This window comes from Ascaphus truei, chromosome 14 (genome assembly GCF_040206685.1).
Source record: "Ascaphus truei isolate aAscTru1 chromosome 14, aAscTru1.hap1, whole genome shotgun sequence".
Taxonomy (NCBI): domain Eukaryota; kingdom Metazoa; phylum Chordata; class Amphibia; order Anura; family Ascaphidae; genus Ascaphus; species Ascaphus truei.
The window spans coordinates 50,993,116-51,012,357 of NC_134496.1; the positions used below are offsets into that span (position 1 = coordinate 50,993,116).

At 48.9% G+C, this 19,242-nt stretch overlaps 1 protein-coding gene across 1 annotated transcript; it reads right to left on the reverse strand.

Annotated features, from left to right (window-relative positions):
* Positions 1 to 9,081: 9,081 nt before the first annotated feature.
* Positions 9,082 to 18,633, reverse strand: PTMA (prothymosin alpha). The gene is made up of 5 exons (XM_075570963.1): positions 18,424 to 18,633; positions 13,154 to 13,228; positions 11,258 to 11,354; positions 10,679 to 10,746; positions 9,082 to 10,193 (listed from the first exon to the last, which is right to left on the reverse strand). The coding sequence occupies exons 1-5, from the start codon at positions 18,466 to 18,468 to the stop codon at positions 10,143 to 10,145; spliced, it is 336 nt and encodes a 111-aa protein (XP_075427078.1). The 5' UTR covers positions 18,469 to 18,633; the 3' UTR covers positions 9,082 to 10,142.
* Between the last annotated feature and the right edge of the window lie 609 nt (positions 18,634 to 19,242).

The following is a 19,242-nucleotide window of genomic DNA, read 5'->3' on the forward strand; positions in this document are numbered from 1 at the left end:
TTCAGGGAGTGTAACTCAGCAGCTACAATGTATCCTGATATTACTAAGGTAACATTATTTATTGTTACAGTTTGCAGCTCAAACTGCTGGGAACATTGGCAACGAATGATCACAAACAGGAAAGTGTTACAAAGATCTTGCACTGCTGGGGAGATGGGCTAAAACCTGCTGTAGAAATCAAAGGATGCTCATTATATTAAAACTCATTAAAAATGACATTAAGAGTTTAATTTTAAAATAAAAAAAGGTAGTAAGTCTTATCTAACACTACAGAACTGAGTTATTAAAAAATCCACACATGTAGGATATTGCTGGGATTGCTCCTTTAATTGTCCTATAGCTTTGGAGGAGGTTGTTGGAGTAATTAAGGAACTCAGGCCGCTCAAAGCTCCGGGTCCAGAGGGATATTCATCCGAACATATGGTCTCAGAGATTTCTCCATATCTGGCTAAAGTGTATTTCCTTCTCTTAACCAGCACCATGGACTCATCTAATTTAGCCACCACAACATTAAACTGTCATTACTGAAGTTGGGCCGGGGAACATCACGGGGCCAGGTGCATTCGTACCAAATAATGCCCCCATCAAGCCAGCCTGCTTTTCAGCGACAAAGGCCCATGTCTCGGCCTGCGTCTTAAGTCTGCATGCAGAATAGGCTTTCTATACGATTACATGCCTCATATGTTTCTGACATTATCTGTTTGGTAAGGTAAATTATTGTTTGGTAAGGAAAGAAATATGATCGAATCACTTAAAGGTAATTTATACCCATTCTACAACCTCTACAGGGTATCTGTGCCAATAGGGTTCAATCTAAGTCTTTCTAGCTGAATTGAGGCACCAGAAAGGGGTGTCCACTCTCACCATTACTTTTTCATCTCGCTATAATAGAACCATTAGCTATACGGCTATGAGAGACACTTGATGGTCTAGAGGTTGGGAACAGAGAACTTAAATTAGCTTTATATGCAGATGATTTTTACTGTTATTCTTGCAGGACCCACACAGACAGGTTCCCCCCATCATGCAATCTCTGACAGATTTTCAATCCTTCTCTGGATACAAGATGAACTTGACCAAATTTGAGATTACCGTTATCATTATCTGGAAGAGTCGCTTTAATTAAAATGCTCTTTCCCAGACTTCTTTGTCTGATACAAACATTGTATCTTGTTATAAAGACATCTCAGATATAGATATTTCTCAACTTGTATTTGGAATAGCAGAAGACATGACGCCCATATTGCCAGATCACCATCTAATAAGGAGGAACGAGGTTTTGGCGGCCCAGATATTTGAGTGTTTAATCTTGTCGCCCATACATAGAGATCGGATATTTGGAAAATCAGATTTCGCTGCAGGAATAGGACCCACGGTCTTAGACATTTGGGCCTGGTCCTCAACAGGTAAGGACCCCCCCCCCTCAACAGGTAAGGTTTTAAGGATATCCCGTCAAAGAATGTTTAAGGATATCCCTGCTTCAGCACAGGTGGCTCAATCAGTCCATGCTTCAGCACAGGTGGCTCAATCACCTGTGCTGAAGCTGCTATATCCTTAAAACCTGACCTGCTTGGGGGGCTTGAGGACTGGAGTTGAGCCCCCTCTCCCTTCTCCCCCTCTCTTCCCCCCTCACACTCACCCCTCTCTCTCTCTCCCCCTCTCTCTCTCTCCCCCTCTCTTCCCCCCTCACACTGTCCCCCTCTTCCCCCCTCACACTCTCCCTCTCCCCCTCTTCCCCCCTCGCACTCTCCCCCTCTTCCCCCCTCACACTCTCCCCCTCTCCCTCTCCCCCCCTCACACTCTCCCCCTCTCCCTCTCCCCCCCTCACACTCTCCCCCTCTTCCCCCCTCACACTCTCCTCCTCTCTCTCTCCCCCTCTTCCCCCCTCACACTCACCCCCTCTCTCTCTCCCCCTCTCTTCCCCCCTCACACTGTCCCCCTCTTCCACCCTCACACTCTCCCCCTCTTCCCCCCTCACACTCTCCCCCTCTCTCCCCTCTCTTACACACACACCTTCGGGCGTGCAGTCTGCTGCTCCCTCCTCCTGTCAGCAGGAAGTTAAAACGCGACTTCCGGCGTTGACAAGAGGAAGGAGAGGAAGGGTCGCAGTTAATGGGCGGCTGCTGCTGCGCCCTGGAGGCGCTGGGTCACTGCTATGTGGGGTGCCGCCGCGCCCCGGGCCAGGCGTCCCAGATTCCCCCCCTGGCGCCCGCGAAGCCCGGGTGAAAATGACGACACTAGATGCTAATTTGTGTGAATTGCGATTCAAACTGATAAATCGGGCCTTTTTTGCACCGAAACAAATAAATCCATGTGTCACGGACACTGAATCCGCGCGTGGCGTGCGGAGACGCTGCAATCGCTCATTGTCTGTGATATTGTGGAAAGATCCGGAGGTTCTGGAACAAGGCATTAAATTACCTGAATGGGCGGCAACATCTGAGGCTGCCCTTGGATTACAAAGCGCTGTTGTTTGGTTGCGTGGAGGATCGGACTCAAAGTGATTAGCCTACAGATTAGAAGGGATTATCACGCTGGCAGCTTGTAAATTAATATTGGTGAACTGGCTAAAGATGGTCCCACCAAGTATTAATCAATTACAATGAATCAATTCTTATTGCCATCTAAATCACTATATATTTACATAGTTACAGAGTAGATGTGGTTGAAAAAAGACAAGTTCAACCTACGCTAAATTTAGACGACAGATACTTTATCCTATATCTATACTGTACTTACTGATTGATCCAGAGGAAGGCAAACACAAAACCCCAGTGTCATATCATCCAATGATATCTCAGGGGAAACATTAATTCCTTCCTGATTCCAAGACTTGGCAATCAGATTACTCCCTGGATCAACATCCTTCCCATGTATACTTATTTGGTATATCCCTGTATACCTTTCCCATCTAAAAAGATGTCCAACCTTTTTTTTGAACAAATCTATTGTATCTGCCATCACAGTCTCCATGGGTAATGAATCCCACACTGTAACTGCCCTTACTGTAAAGAACCCTTTCCTTTGTTGGTGAAATCTACTTTCCGCCAACCTTAAGGGATAACCCCGAGTCCTTTGTACTGCCCGTGGGATGAATAGTTCTTCTGAAAGCTCCTTGTATTGTCCCAGAATATATTTGTATATAGTTATCATATCCCCTCTTAGACGCCTCTTTTCCAATGTAAATAAATGTAATTTAGCTAGCCTCTCCTGAAACATGTGATGCTGTTTCTGTTATATCTAACAGTGCTGGGAAATGTATACCCAAGAGGAAGCCATATACTGTATTAATAGCCTTTCCCCGGGGGTCTTTAAAGAGGAAGTCCAAGCAACGTTTGTTATTTTTTTTGTTGTAAATAGGATTGAAGTAGGGGGTCTCCGAAGCTCAACCGTGTTGATTTCAGCTCTGGGGACCCCCTGCACCCCAAGATACTTACCTCGGAAGGGGGTGCCGGTAGCAGCTCCTGCTGGGCTTGTAGGGGTTATGAAAATGGCGGCTTACATGTCCCGCATCACACGGGCAACAGGAAGCCGTGACATCATCCCTTGCCTTCCTATTGGCCCTCGTGACCAGGACATTAAAGTACAGAGATACCGGCACCCCCTCCGGGGGTAATTATCCCAGGGGGTCCACGTAGCTGAACTCAACACGATGCACCTCCGGAGACCCCCGGCTTCAATCCTATTTTTTTTTTAAATAAATAAAAACATGTTGCATGCACTTCCCCTTTTAAAGATCTAATGGCTCCTTAAACACTCCAGATGGGTATCAAGTACATTGCTGAGGAACTTGGCAAAAACGGAACCCTCTATAAGGTATGAATGGGAGGGGTTGCTGGTAGATGGAAGGTTCTGGATAGATATAGGGTCGCTCCCCCTTTTATTTGATTTATTTTTTTCTTTCCCCGGATGTAGAGAAACTGGAGCTGGAAGCTTTCATATTGAATCCTATTAGACTTGATTTGTAAAAGTAAAAAAAACATTGAAAAATGTGAGAACCATGCTGTGTAGGTGACTGAGATATAGGTGACCGAGGTATAGGTTGTTGATCTACAATTGTAGAAGTTATGTTATTGTGATATGCATTCTGTACTCATCATTTTTAAGTTCCAACCATTACTTTATTGGTGAAAAATAATAATTCAGCATTGAAATGCCAATACTGTGTTCACCTGTCAGCACTGGACTTACTGCCATTAGTACACATTGGCCCTAGGAGATACTGACCTATTAACCATGTCACTGCCATTAGTACACATTGGCCCTAGGAGAGACTGACCCCTTAACCATGTCACTGCCATTAGTACACTGTGCCCCTAGGAGGGACTGACCCCTTAACCATGTCACTGCCATTAGTACACTTTGCCCCTAGGAGAGACTGACCCCTTAACCATGTCACTGCCATTAGTACACCGTGCCCCTAGGAGGGACTGACCCCTTAACCATGTCACTGCTAATAGTACACTTTGTCCCTAGGAGGGACGGACCCCTTAACCATCTCACTGCCATTAGTATACTGTGGCCCTAGGAGGGACTGACCCATTAACCATGTCACTGCCATTAGTATACTGTGGCCCTAGGAGGGACTGACCCATTAACCATGTCACTGCCATTAGTATACTGTGGCCCTAGGAGGGACTGACCCATTAACTATGTCACTGCCATTAGTACACAGTGACCCTAGGAGGGACGGACCCATTAACCATGTAACTGCCATTAGTACACATTGGCCCTAGGAGGGACTGACCTATTAACCATGTCACTGCCATTAGTACACATTGGTCCTAGGAGGGACTGACCCTTCAGCGGGCCGAGAGCTCAGACTGGACACCTCACAGAGGTCGCAGGTTAGTGTTGGATGTTATTTGTGAGGAACTTTTGCAGCTAGAATACAAACAAAACTTGCTGCACGGTATTTCCAGCCGGTGTGGCGGTAACAAGCGAGGTCATGTTCGGGCGTAACATACTCGGCATTCTTTACAGATAAGATCATTGTAACCAAAACCTCCAACCTTTTCCCGCTCACATTCCCCCCCTCCCCCCCCGAGAGGTGAAGCCTCACCTGCTGCATTCAGACAGGAGCCTGGTGGGGGCGCGTCCGTAACACGAGCGGGTGCTGGGCGGGTAGAACCGTTAAACCCTTCATCCCCAGAACTTCGTTACAGAAGCACGTTTTGGCCTATGTCTACCACAAATAAAGCCACGTTCTGCTGTGCGCAGCGCGTCTGACCGGCGCCTTCAATGTTTAACGCTGGGGACATCGCTCGTGACGTTTACAATTTAGGGGGTTAAAAGGAAAAAAAAAAAAAAACACAGGTTGAATGAAGAAATTATAAAAATATGTTACGCTTTACACTTTATACTATCACACCTCTTGGTAACGTTGTTTTTTCAGGTATCGGATATATTGAGGCTCGCTAAGACTCTTGATTGTATTAACAGCTCCAAGTCATAATTAATCACTGATCAGGCCTATTGTGCCTAACCCGTTCTGCCAGGGATGGCCAACTCCAGGCCTCACGCCAACAGGTCAGGTTTTCAGGATATCCCTGCTTCAGCACAGGCGGCTCAGCCGCCTGTGCTGAAGCAGGGATATCCTGAAAACCTGACCTGTTGGTGGCCTGGAGTTGGCCACCCCTGCTTAATCTATCACATGTAAAGCACCTTGATGTTGGCTCTCCGGTAGAGGAGTTAACAGGTGGGTGAAAGTGGTAAGTCCCTAAATGTGTCCTGTGTCCGTGCAAATGTAAGGTCGGATATTCAGGTACATATACATGGTACGTATACATCTCCGGGCACTAAACCCAGGTATGCTGTGTTTCCATTATAAATCGGGTCAGTGACATTGTATAAAAAGATGCAAAATATTCTCGCACTCAGCTGGAAATCTTTTAACATTTGAGGGCAAAATTCACCACGATAACCACCAGGTTCTTTACCAACATCGCCGTGATTAAAATTAGCCGGAAAGTGTCGTTAATTTGCCTTCTTTTGGTTGGGTTCACCAAGATTTAGTTATTCTGCAGCCACAGGGTTATATGCTGGATATAGGTATGTCCAGGTAGCTGAACTCATCCCTTTTTAAAAGCATAAGTCTTTTAGTATATTCTTAACTTTATTGAAGGAGTCACAGAAATGAAAGGTACCCGTAGATGTTTTGTGTAGGTGGAGAGCGCTTCTCTAAGTGAAGGTGCTTTGTAATAGAGGGAAGGTCAAATGAATGGCCTTGCCAGGGAGTAAGTAAGTTAGGTGTACTCACTCAGCCTGCCTGGAAGGAAAAGGAAGTGAGGGGTTCCTGGGAGACAGGAATAGTCTCAGGAGGGGGAGTGGAATGACCCAATCTCAGCTAAAATTGGTAGGTTGCCAGGGCAACCAGCTGCAGGCTGTGTGTAGAGGGGACATGTAACAAAATGTATCAGTTACACAGGCACGGGGCGTTTTCAGAGAAGCATGCAACTGAAATATAGGAAGCTGGCAGTGAGAGCTGCAAAGAGGGGAACAGAGACAAACATCCCTGTTCCAGGACATTAGTAATATTTGACCATTTTCACGGTCATTGACGAAGTTCAAAAATTCTGTGAATATCCTTATTTATTTTTAAAGTTTTTTTTTTCTTTCGCAAACTGTAAATTTATTTGAAAAAAAAAAAAAATCAAAGTACTTGCCCCATTCTCAAAGCAAACAAGAAGAGTGCAGCCCCCGCTCTGCATCGGACGGGTAACAATGTGACTCTGGGACGGTTTCCTGTTAGTCCCTTCATGGCAATGCTTACTTTTCATTCAATCTCTTTCATATTGACAGTGTCCAGTTCTGTGTGCTTCGTACCGAGTTTGGACCACCATTTATAATGCACAATTTGCAGGAATATTCAGCGTGCTAAACTACAAAGATATAAGTGGCAGATCACTAGCATCCCCAGGGATGGATGGAGACACACACACACACACACAGCTAATTTAAGTCATTTAACTATACTTTGCAACCACATTAGAATGTATCCCAGGTATGTGCCCAGGTCTCTCCAGTTCCACAGCACCTCTGGCAGCCAAAGGGTTAAAAAGGAGACAGACACAAATGAACCATTATCAAAAAAAAAGTTGAGTCATTCCCTTCGCCCTGGAACTGGTACACACTACACCTTATGGGTATCATTATGCCCCAAAATAGGCGGATTCGAATTTGTAAAAATTAAATTTTTACAAGTCGCATTATATTTATTTTTGAAAAAACCCATCAAACACTGCAACGTTTGCTGCATTGTCACAGCGACGTTTGTGAATACTGTGTACAGTGTGTTCACAACCTGCACATTTTCACCGTGAGGAGTCCTTCACTTTGCTGTGGTTGATAATTAGGAACACTAAGATATTCCCCCCGCTATGATCGGAGAAGGCACCTCACCCCCACCTGTACCCAGCACTCATCTCCTTGGATCTGCATGCAGAACCCTGCTTACGGTTCCAAGGTTCAGTAAAGAATCCGGTCTCCCTTCCTTCTCGTGCTGATCACCCCACTTCTGGCACCATTTACCGGAGTCTCACAGCCGCCTCCTGTGTAAGCGTTTCCCACTTTAAAGCCGCAATACAGGTTTCATTTACTGTTATTTTACTCCAGGATTGAAGCAGGGGGGGTCTCCCGCACTGAACCACACGAATTTCAGCTCCAGGGACCCCCTGCTTTCAGATACTTCCCTCCGTAGGGGGCACCGGTATCTGTGGCGTTTAAAGGTCCTGGTCACGCAAGCCAATAGGAAGCCGCACTGGATGACATCACAGCTTCCTATTGGCCCCCGTGGCCCATATAAAACGCTGCCATTTAGTTAGGGTCACCATTCCCTGCAGATGCCGGCACCCGCTACGGCAGGAAGTATCTCTGCAAGCAAGGGGTGCCTGCAGCCGAAATGAATGGGGTTCAACACCGCAGACCCCCGCTTCAATCCTGTAATAAACTAAACCTTTATGGCTGCTTGAAAACAGGCTTATAACTGCAATACAAGAGTGCAACCGGTCCTGGGCGCACTAACTAGTGCAAACGATACCAGTCCTGGGCACACTACCTAGTGCAAACGATACCAGTCCTGGGCACACTACCTAGTGCAAATGATACCAGTCCTGGCCACACTAACTAGTGCAAACAATACCAGTCTCTGGATGCAAAACAGTCCTTGGATTAGGATGGTGATGTGGGTCCGTCTGCCATGAGAAGCGTCCTGTGATTCCTTAATTACAGATAATCTCTGCGGAGGCAGAAAAACAAACACAAAAGACCATTGCGCAGTGTCCACAGCAAAGCAGCGCACACTCTGTCACTAACCGAATGTAAGCAGTTAGTGACAGAGTGTGCGCTGCTTTGCTGTGGACACTGCGCAATGGTCTTTTGTGTTTCTTTTTCTGCCTCCGCAGAGATTATCTGTAATTAAGGCATCACAGGACGCTTCTCATGGCAGACGGACCCACATCACCATCCTAATCCAAGCGCTGTTTTGCATCCAGAGACTGGTATTGTTTGCACTAGCTAGTGTGCCCAGGACCGGTTGCACTCTTGTATTGCAGTTATCTATGCAAATCCACACGGAAGGATTTGTCTATCTGTTCTGAGGCAGCCACCCCCTTAACCTACTTATTAAAGTGTGTGGGGGAGATTTACACTATTTTACTATTATCACTGATTATATTGTTTTTATCACTACTGCACTAATAGTTTCATTAGTTGATCACTCTTTTAATAGGTTGAACGCTGATTTCATGCGTTATTAGTTTAATTTTCATCATCAAGGCTTATAACTGCAGTTTTATTTTGTTAGAATACAGGCAACATATTACCATCGTTCCCAGAACATACTTGAACGCCTTGTCCTGGTAACAAAATGGACACAAAATGACATTTGAAGCCTTGTGCCGGCAGTTGCCAGAATGGGAGCGCAGGCCGGAGGCCTTGTAAATATTAATAGAAAGTATTTTGATAAACTGTGTAATGAAATTGCAGAATGTACTCCGCACCCTTCTAATCCTTTCATGTGCGCCGGCTCCGCCCCCTGCGATTTCTAGGAATAAAATACAAAAAGACGCAAACACCACGAGGTTAGAACAAAAAGAAAGCCTGCAAAATAAAGTTGCAGTTTTATTGACAATACTGCCGCACACATCCAACCAGGCCAAGACGAGAACAAAATAAAAATAGCAACTTCAGAGACCGAACAAAAAAAATTAAATCTTTGGCCAATTTCTCATCCAAACCCATCTAAAGTACAGCTAAAAATATGCTCAAAAAAACAAAAAATAAAGTAAAAGTTACTGGAATGATCAGAATATTTTTGTTGTTTGGGGGATTTTGTCTTATTTATAGGTTCTTTTTTTTTTTTTTGTAACAACCTTTTTTCCTTTTTGTAAATATTTCTCCATTCATTCATTCCCTCTTTGGAGAAAAGAAGAGACAGCCCCCCCACCCCTCCCCCCCCACCTGACTCCCCCCAAACTCCCCTGTCCCCCCCAAAGAGAACACACAGTGTGGGGGGCTTCTCTGCAGAGAACTACAGGAGGGGGGGAAAAAAAAATGACCAAAAACAAAACGATTTAAAATACAACAAAGTGATGCATAATTTGGATGCGCCCCCACACACAGCCGAAACCCAGGATCATACAAAGGACAGCCGTATACCAATATGTACAAAAATATAAAATGTAAATAAAAAATACAAACAGAGGACGCCCCTTCCGAGGGATTTGGGGATTTTCCTGTAAATAGAGTAAAGGGGAAAACCCAGAGCGGTGACTGTGGCGTTGCTTAATCCAAACCTTCATCTTTCCCGCCCCGGAGAAGCCCCCCCGAGCACTGCAGCCATCCTGGCAGTGAAGAGGTTAACCACTTGGCTGAGGGACGGGTTGGGGGGGGGGGCTGCACTTAAAAAGAAAGACCGCGTTTTACGGTGGGACGGGGGCACAGTGACTGGCGCCTCACAGCGCGGCCTTACGCATGGACGGAGGGGGAGGGCGGCGGGTGACTGTGTGAGGGGGGGAGGGGGACGGACGCATCACGTTCGTGATGGTGTTTGAGCGTGGGGGGGGGGGGGGGCTGTGGAGAAGAGCTCATATATATTTATATATATAATTTTTTTGCGACAGGAGGGCGACGCTGGGCGTTCTCTAATCGTCTTCGTCTGTTTTCTGCTTCTTTGTGTCAACGTCGTCGTCGTCCTGGAAACGAGTAAGAGACATTTAAAAATCATAAAAACCACGGGGCGCTGTACGGGCGACAGGAGCCGCAGAGTACTGGGAGACGTCCCCGCGTCGCTGCTAATGCTGCACTCTGCGCAGTGATGGGGTTGGAGAACCTGACTCCATTATTAGGGACATATTTTTTTATTTTTTTTAAAGCCCTTTCTTAATATAAACCCCTCCTTGCCTTTCCTTGCATCTGCTACCTCTTAATAACCGACTCCTCCTGCAGCCTCGTAGTGCATTGATAGGTTCCAGTACTCAATGCCCCCTTCATATTTCTGAAGCTCACCCCCTTGCCTGCAGTCACAATCCTGCACTGTACAGTGATCCAGAGTATCTCAGCTTCTCAGCCTCCCCCCCCCCCCCTCCCGAGTTGTACTTGATACTGCTTTACACCGCAACAGGTTTATTGCAGGTTCCTAAATCATAGTCGTCTCAGAGTATGTGACAGGGCCACCCACCTCGTCATCTTCCGCTGCTCTCTTCCCTGTAGGTCCTTCTGGTTCGTCCTCTTCCTCGTCATCTTCTCCTGCGGGGAGAACCGGTCAGTGTCAGCAACACATCCCAAGTGGAAGGACAGCAAGGGCTGGCACCCAAGTCTGCGAGGCTAGCCACGGCGGGGTCTGTCCCTGCCACCGCAGGGGGGGACAGTGACCCCCGTCATCCCTCACTAGTGACACCGTTTAATCTATAGTCACCGAATAGTTCATGCATGAACAATACACTTACACTAGGCCAGGAGCGGCCAACCCCAGCCCTCAAGGGCCACCAACAGGTCAGGTTTTCAGGACATCCCTGTGCCAGTACAGTTTGCTCAATCAGTCCCTGCTTCAGCCCAGGTGGCTCAATCAGTAGCTCAGTTGAGTACTGAAGCAGGGATATCCTGAAAACCTGACCTGTTGGTGGCCCTTGTGGACTACAGTTGGCCGCCATGGCCTTATCGCCACCTCCGAGCAGGGAAACGCTGCTCCCAGGGTACATGACTGCTCCCCTTCATCGCCATACAGCTCACTGCCAGGCGCCACAACGCTTCCACTTACCTTCTACATCATCCTCGTCGTCTTCCTCTTCCCCTACTTCCTCTTCCTCCTCATCTATCTCGTTATCGGCTTCCTGTTCTCCGTTCTCTTCGTTCTCCTGCAAAGCCGGTGAGAGGTTGGTAAAGGTCGCGCCCCTCTCTCGCGTGTTCCCGGCCTGCTGCATGGCGTGCCCAAGGAGGGTGGGCTTCCCTTCACTGCTAGAGGGGTCTCTACGCCTCCTATGTGTGCTGGCTAGTCAAGACCCATTCACGGCTAGAGGGTAAAACCAAAACTAATACGGATTACCATTTCCTAAACTTACTAGCAGCCAAATGTAGAGTCAGGTTCTGTAAACTCGTCGCCCTGCTCTCTTCGCTACAACGCCCTTTAATTACAGGCTGGAATAGTTATGTAGCCCCTGAATAGAAGGGAGCTCTACGTGGAAGCGTTTAGACTAGAGCAGGTGCAGGTTTTCACAATATCCCTGCTTCAGCACAGGTGGCTCAGTCGAAGACTACACCACCTGTGCTGAAGCAGGGATATCCTTTAAACTTGACCTGTTGGTAGCTCTTGAGGACTGAAGTTGGCTACCCCTGGACTAGAGGCATATTGGCTTCTACTATAGATGCCGTGAAGCCATCTTCTCCCAGTTCGGGAAGATTAGCACCATTTTTTTTTTTGAGGTGAGTGGAAGATGGAGTCGCAGCAGACAAGCCAATGCGTCCCTTCCCTGAAGAGCTTACAATCTAATGTTTGTAGGGTGTGGAGAATTCCTTGTGTTAAAGTAGCAGTGTCATCTGTAGCTGTAATCCCACAGGGATTGCAGACGTGTCCCCCAATGTGAGACAAGCCCCCCCTTAGATGGACAGCGGATGTGCAGTGTGACTGATCAGGTCTACACCCCCTGCCCATGCAGTGACACCCTGCTACACCCCCTGCCCATGCAGTGACACCCTGCTACACCCCCTGCCCATGCAGTGACACCCTGCTACACCCCCTGCCCATGCAGTGACACCCTGCTACACCCCCTGCCCATGCAGTGACACCCTGCTACACCCCCTGCCCATGCAGTGACACCCTGCTACACCCCCTGCCCATGCAGTGACACCCTTCTACACCCCCTGCCCATGCAGTGATACCCTGCTACACCCCCTGCCCATGCAGTGACACCCTGCTACACCCCCTGCCCATGCAGTGACACCCTGCTACACCCCCTGCCCATGCAGTGACACCCTGCTACACCCCCTGCCCATGCAGTGACACCCTGCTACACCCCCTGCCCATGCAGTGACACCCTGCTACACCCCCTGCCCATGCAGTGACACCCTGCTACACCCCCTGCCCATGCAGTGAAACCTTGCTACACCCCCTGCCCATGCAGTGACACCCTGCTACACCCCCTGCCCATGCAGTGACACCCTGCTACACCCCCTGCCCATGCAGTGAAACCTTGCTACACCCCCTGCCCATGCAGTGACACCCTGCTACACCCCCTGCCCATGCAGCGAGACCCTGTTACACACCCAGCCCATGCAGCGAGACCCTGTTACACATCCAGACCATGCAGCGAGACCCTGTTACACATCCAGACCATGCAGCGAGACCCTGTTACACATCTCTGAATGAAGCAGTTGCACATATTCGTGTCAAAGCATACACATCAGTATTTAACCCCTCTCACTGTCAGAAGGGTATGTGTGTTTCTAACACACGCACAAACATGTTCCTCTAGTCTGTAAGCGGTTGTTTCAGTTGAAGGAGAAGCTCGGAGTGGGAGAGAATAGGGAAGTAATAAGGGGATCTCCGCAAAGCGCCGACATGAGGATTATAAAGTGAAAAAGTGAAGCGTAACAATTTAGCACAGGATATAGGCAGGTGTGTAGGTAGGTGTGTGTGTGTGTGTGTATATATACTTACTGCTTTCCCATTTGCTGCTTTGTCTTTCCCATTTTCTTTTTCTCCTACAACTTCCTGCTCTTTTACTTTCAAGTCCTAAAATGTAAAAAAATAAATAAATAAAATAAAGACAGAGTTGAACATCCAGGACAGTGAGAGAGTCCAGAGCTCAGTCACCCCCCAGTCCTGCCCAGCAATAGCACAGCTAGTGTGACTGGCATGCTACCCATAAGCCGAGCTGCAGATTCTGCATCCGTACACAGCCGCACACACACCATCACAGGAAGGGGACATTCCCCATAGGAAAAGCAGAGCAGACCCCTTCTAACCCCATCGCCAGATTCCCAGCCTGTGCGTGGGGGATACACACATTGCATCAAGGAGAAAAGGGGAAACGCTGATGTCAACATCTGCCCTATATTGGATTTGCAAGAAAATGAAAGCACTTTGCTATGCTACGTCTTTCCTAGCGTTTGCAGCATTCTGATACCCGCTTCTCTCATTTCACATGTAGATTATATACACATTAATGTGTACAGTATAATGTAAAAGGGAGCTTGCAATCTGAAGCCTATATACTTCAGTTAAATGGTTTGTCATCGTGTGGAATAATCTCATTAACGGCTGTGAAAATATTTAGAAGTATCCTGTATTATTATTATATTGCTTTCTGCAAAAATCTGACAAAAACGGGAGTTTACAAAGAAATAATAAAAAAAAGGTATATTGTGAGATAACTAGTGTCTATAGCCAAGGGGATATTATGTGGTTGATCGTGCATTGTGCGGGAGCTGCAGAGATGTCAGCAGCGCATGGATTAGGCGGATCCGCTGTGAAGTTACAGTTCCCTTCAGCACGCCTGCGGTTACATGGGCCCAGCATGGCTGGGATCAGGGAAGTGGGAGCAGAGACCGTGCTTGCTGTAACCAAGTCTGGACAAGCAGAGTCTCACTAACCCTGCCAGGGCACTATCAGCTTGCAACGACTGCCTGCAACGCAGGGTTAACATAACATGCAGCCACCCCATGCCCACACTTCAGTTCTTACCCAGAGCATACAAATACAAGGATTTATTCTCTTACACATGTTTCTAATCCTCCCCTCCCCTCATACCAGGCATATTTCCATGTTACAGAAACACAGATGCAAGTTTTTTGTTTTGGAAGGGACACGTAAATATGGACACCATGACGCGCAAACCGTTTCCTTTTTTTTGCCAATCCCTCACCCCGGGGCAGACCACACCTACGGCTAAGGCAACACCCCCCCCCCCCCCCCGGTAGCACTGAAATATTGGGCAAGATTTGCAACAATAGCCCTGCACACAGACAGGGCGGGATTTTACACGGCTATTTTCAGGGCTTATTGACCTATGTTCTAATGGATCTATTAATAGATTGTGGGTGGGCTCATTGCGTGCGCTATTTGCAGAGCAGAAAGTAATGATCACAGTCAAGTTTAATACATCCAACTGGCGCTACAAACATTTACACTGTTGCAATTTGCAACAACCTTACAGCACTTTAGAAACCATCCACCTCCTGATAACTCGCTTCCCTGACAGCCTGAAATCACACCGGAAAAAGGCACCAAAGTCACCCCTTCCTAGAATTATCTGTCCCAAGACGCCCTGACTGATGTCTCCACCCAGGGGTAACCACAAGTCACTGCAAGGGTGCTGTTAGCTTCTTGGGAACTCCCCGTACATAGACTGTCAAATGGGGTAATTTAAAGATGGCAGCGCTAGCTAAGCAAAGATGGAGCGGATGCATTCCTTTTAATACATTAAATACCCAGATGGATTATGTCATTTCCTGATGCATGGCTATTTGCTTTTAACCCATTCAGAGCTGGAAAAGAGTGCAATATAATACGCTGCATGGCCTACCACAGCTGAAGGGTTAATATGAAGTTATGCTATAACTTCAAGTTTATATAACTATACGCTGTTCCTTACCAAAAAGGTGCATTTCCAACCTTCCTGCCCAGTAAATTAAGAATAATCGTAACAGATACCAAGTATCACCACTGCTATTATGCTGATCTAATGGGCCTTATTGCCTTAAGAACATTAGCACTATTGTTGTGTGTGCGCGCACGTGCTGGCATCTATGATGCACATCACCGTGAAAGCAAAACGAAACATTTTATTAATGATGGCACTGCACGGAAATTACCCACCAGCTTTACACAACTGAAATGTCCCTAAGTCCAGCCGCACCCCTGCCTGTAAAATGCCCTGTATCCACTGTACGACAACCACAGAAATCTACATGGGTGCAACATTTAACTGGACCAGCAAGGCACGTTCATTTCCTGTTATATTCGGCAAACAAGACTTTGCGGCCTGAATGTAATAATGCAAACACATAGAATTCCACCTACCTACCCCCCCCCCCTCATTATTTACTCATTTAAATCACACGGCGTCATAGCAATTGCTTTTAATTAATTGCAACATTGCTCATCAAATAAGAACCCAGAGTATTTTTTTTCCAATTATTATTATATTTATATTATTATTAGTCACAAATTGTGACAAAAAGGGGATAGTCACCCAGACAAAAAAAAACTATTTTCCTTTGCCCTGCCCCTTGCTGTAGGAGAGGATAATACTGTATTCCCCAGGCTGCAGGCTGCTGTATGCAGCACACAGCCTCGTGTATACTTTGTATCTCAGCTGAGCCACGCGCAACATCGCATTTCAAATCTGGCGCCACTGACGGAGCTTTCTCATTGGTCACTTCGCAGCACCAAGCCCCGCCCATCTCCTTATCAAGTTTTCCGGAGCCGCTGATTTGACATCTCCCCCGCAGCCCAGCCCTGATGCAGCGCAAAGGCTCATGGGACTTGTAGTGCAGGTGACGCGCTTCTGTTATTCCCTACGCAGACACGCCCGGGGAAGGAGGGCGGAGAGACTACAACTCCCGGTGGACAGTGCGCGGCAAATGAGGAGGAGGGGAGAGAGAGTGACGCGCACGGTTTCAAGCTGCGGGGGCGGTGTTATTTAGACAGAAGGCAACAAGGGGGACGGAGATTGAAGGGACTAGTCCTCCGTAATAAAGCAGCGAGATTCGTGCCAGTCACCTCGGCTGCAAACTGGAGACAATCACGACTCGCCCCCTTCCCACCCACCGGGAGCACACGCGCGGGGACGTGAAGATGTAACAAAGATAAATATCGCGTTTCCTCGCTCAATACTTCAATAAAAGTCATGCGAGAGGGCGCAGGTTGTTACCTTTCTGTCCCATCAATGCAGACAGTAATTACCCCTCCCCCACCTAATTAGAGGCTCTGCCTTTAAAGTCTTAATCTCCTTACCATCTGTCCCCGTCCCCCTCCCTCCCCCCTACTCCCTGAAGATCCGGCGTCTCCCCCAGGACTGAAGCCGGCGGACCTGGTAGAGAACTTCCAAAGCACAGCACAAACAAGTGGCAGCCCCCACCCAATATCACAAATATATCACAGTCCTCCCCCCACCCCCCACCCAATATCACAAATATATCACAGCCCTCCCCCCACCAAATATCACAGCCCTCCCCCCACCAAATATCACAGCCCTCCCCCCCACCCAATATCACAAATATATCACAGCCCTCTCCACCCCACCCAATACCACAAATATATCACAGCCCTCCCCCCCAATATCACAAATATATCACAGCCCCCCCCAATATCACAGCTGGGGTCTCATTACCTCCTTATAATAATAACACCTGCACTGCAGCGCTCAGGGTCTCCAGCAGGGGAAAGGAGACTGACGCCGGATTGGGAAAGGAGACTGACGCCGGATTGGGAAAGGAGACTGACGCCGGATTGGGAAAGGAGACTGACGCCGGATTGGGAAAGGAGACTGACGCCGGATTGCTCCCGCATCTCACAGCCGGCTGGTCCTTCCCCTCACTCTCCCTGCGGGACTCAGTCCGGAGATGGGGAGTGACATCGGATTGGGGAGAGCCTGGCACAGGTGTTGGGTCCTTGCCGCGGGGTATAGAGTAAGGTTATTTTATATAAGCACCCCCCCCCCCCCCCCCCCATTTAGCATCACCGCCTGGTGATTGAATTAATGGGTTCTAGGCACTACCGGAGTTGGATTATCGTGATAACTCTGTTATGTACACATGGTATTCCGGGCGTGCAACGGGTGAGTGTCTTAATGACCCCGGGGTATAATCACCCCCCCCGGGCAGAGATGGGTCAGGATAACGGTGCCAGACCTGTCACCTCATAACGCGCCCTAACTAACCCCCTTGACCGCTTAAATATATAAAAGGTCCCCCCTAATCTGTGGAAACTGTAGCCAAGGCGGGACACGGAGTGCCGGGGACCCCGAAATATCACATGTACACCCCCCCCCCCCATACTGTCAGGAGGAGCTATTAACCTCTTCATGCGGAGAAACCGCGAGGTGTTAACCCCTTGGGGGGCTGAGGTTAACCCCCAACGTTCTGGATACACCGTGCACAATGAGATCAAAGAAACGCCCGGGGCACCCACACCCCCGGGACCCCTGCACCCAGACCGGGACACCTGCACCCAGACCGTGGCACCCCGGGACATCAGCATCCAAACCGGGGACTCCAGACACCCCGCACCCAGGCTGGGGACCCCTACACCGAGAAACTGGGGACCCCAGCACTCAGACTGGCATCCACACCCCAGGACCCCCAGACTGGGGACCTCCAGCACCCAAGACACCGGGGTGCCCCGCGCATACAGGACCCCGGGGGAGATTAGGGGGGGGGAGAATCAGTAACACTGCAGCACCCCTACTTCCAGCCCCCCAGGGGAAAGGCATAGCACCCCCACTTCCAGCCCCCCAGGGGACAGGCACTACACCCCCGCACCCCTACTTCCAGCCCCCCAGGGGACAGGCACTGCACCCCGGGCATCCAAGGCACACTATCCCAGTGACAGCGCCGGGCATACTCCGTGCGGCTTCTCATACCCACCCGTGTGCGTGGGCTCCCCGCCACAAATACGGCAGCCAGAGGCACCCAGCCCCAGAACACAAACTTCAGAATGATGGAGGGGTGGGGGGTGTTGAAGATGCAGAGTCCCCCGTGGGGTGAGACCCCCCCCCCACACGCACCGGAGCCGGTCACCTGCCACACCGATCTACCCGCATCAGCACCGGGAACATCTCCCCCATCAACAACCCCACAGATCGCCGAACCCCTGCGGTTCCAGCCAGGGAGCACGGAAACAAAGTGACTGCAAAGTATCCAGGTGCGGGGAGAGCCGCGCAACAATGTAACAAGCAGACAAAGGGGCGCACAGCTGTGCCTTACCTTGGTGCTCTTCTCCACACTGGCGTCCACTGCTGTGTCTGACATGGTGGTACAGGAAAATATAATCTATCTATATAAAAATAATAATAGTAAAAGTAAAAGTGCGGCGGATCCCGGGCTGGGAGAGGGCTGCAGTCCGGGACAATGCGCGGGTGATGATGGCTTTATTATTATTTTATTATAGTGAATGCCAGTGAGGGGCTCACGCGGCGCCAGTCCCTTTAATATAGATTAGTGGGTGGAGCCTCAGGCCGGCTTCTCACCTTTTCATTGGTTAGCGCCCCCCGGGAGAAATGGGGGGGACTGATCCGCTCTGTGATTGGTCAGCGCTCAAACAATGGGAGAAGGCTGCTTGTTTTTTTCCCTTCTCTAAGCTGCAGTACCCGCCATGGCCTGTGCGCCACTTTGCCTGCTCTTCTGCGCATGCGGAATAGGTTTGCATTAGAAGCCCTTAGCTTGGCAATCCAATGCAGATCAGCAAAGAGTTTTTTTTTTTTTTTTCTGTTCCCCGAAGGGAGGGGGGAGGAGGAATGGAGGGGGGGGTAGGAGGAATGGAGGGGGGGGGAGGAGGAGGAATGGGGGGAGGGGAGGAGGAATGGGGGGAGGGAATAACTGGAGGATAGGGGGGGAGGATAGGGGGGAAGGGGGAGGATAGGGGGGAAGGGGGAGGAGTATAGGGAGGGGGAGGAGTATAGGGAGGGGGAGGAGTATAGGGAGGGGGAGGAGTATAGGGAGGGGGAGGAGGATGAGAGGAGAATAAGGGGGAGGGAGAGGAGGGTAAGAGGAGGGAGAAGAAGAGATGGTGGCGTGTGCAAAACT

Coding starts and splice junctions, on each gene's coding strand:
- PTMA (XM_075570963.1), bottom strand. CDS start 18,468: ATGTCAGACACAGCAGTGGACGCCAGTGTGGAGAAGAGCACCAAG. Junction 13,229..18,423: donor GTGTGGAGAAGAGCACCAAG/GTAAGGCACAGC, acceptor TTTACATTTTAG/GACTTGAAAGTAAAAGAGCA. Junction 10,747..11,257: donor CGACGAGGATGATGTAGAAG/GTAAGTGGAAGC, acceptor TTCTCCCCGCAG/GAGAAGATGACGAGGAAGAG.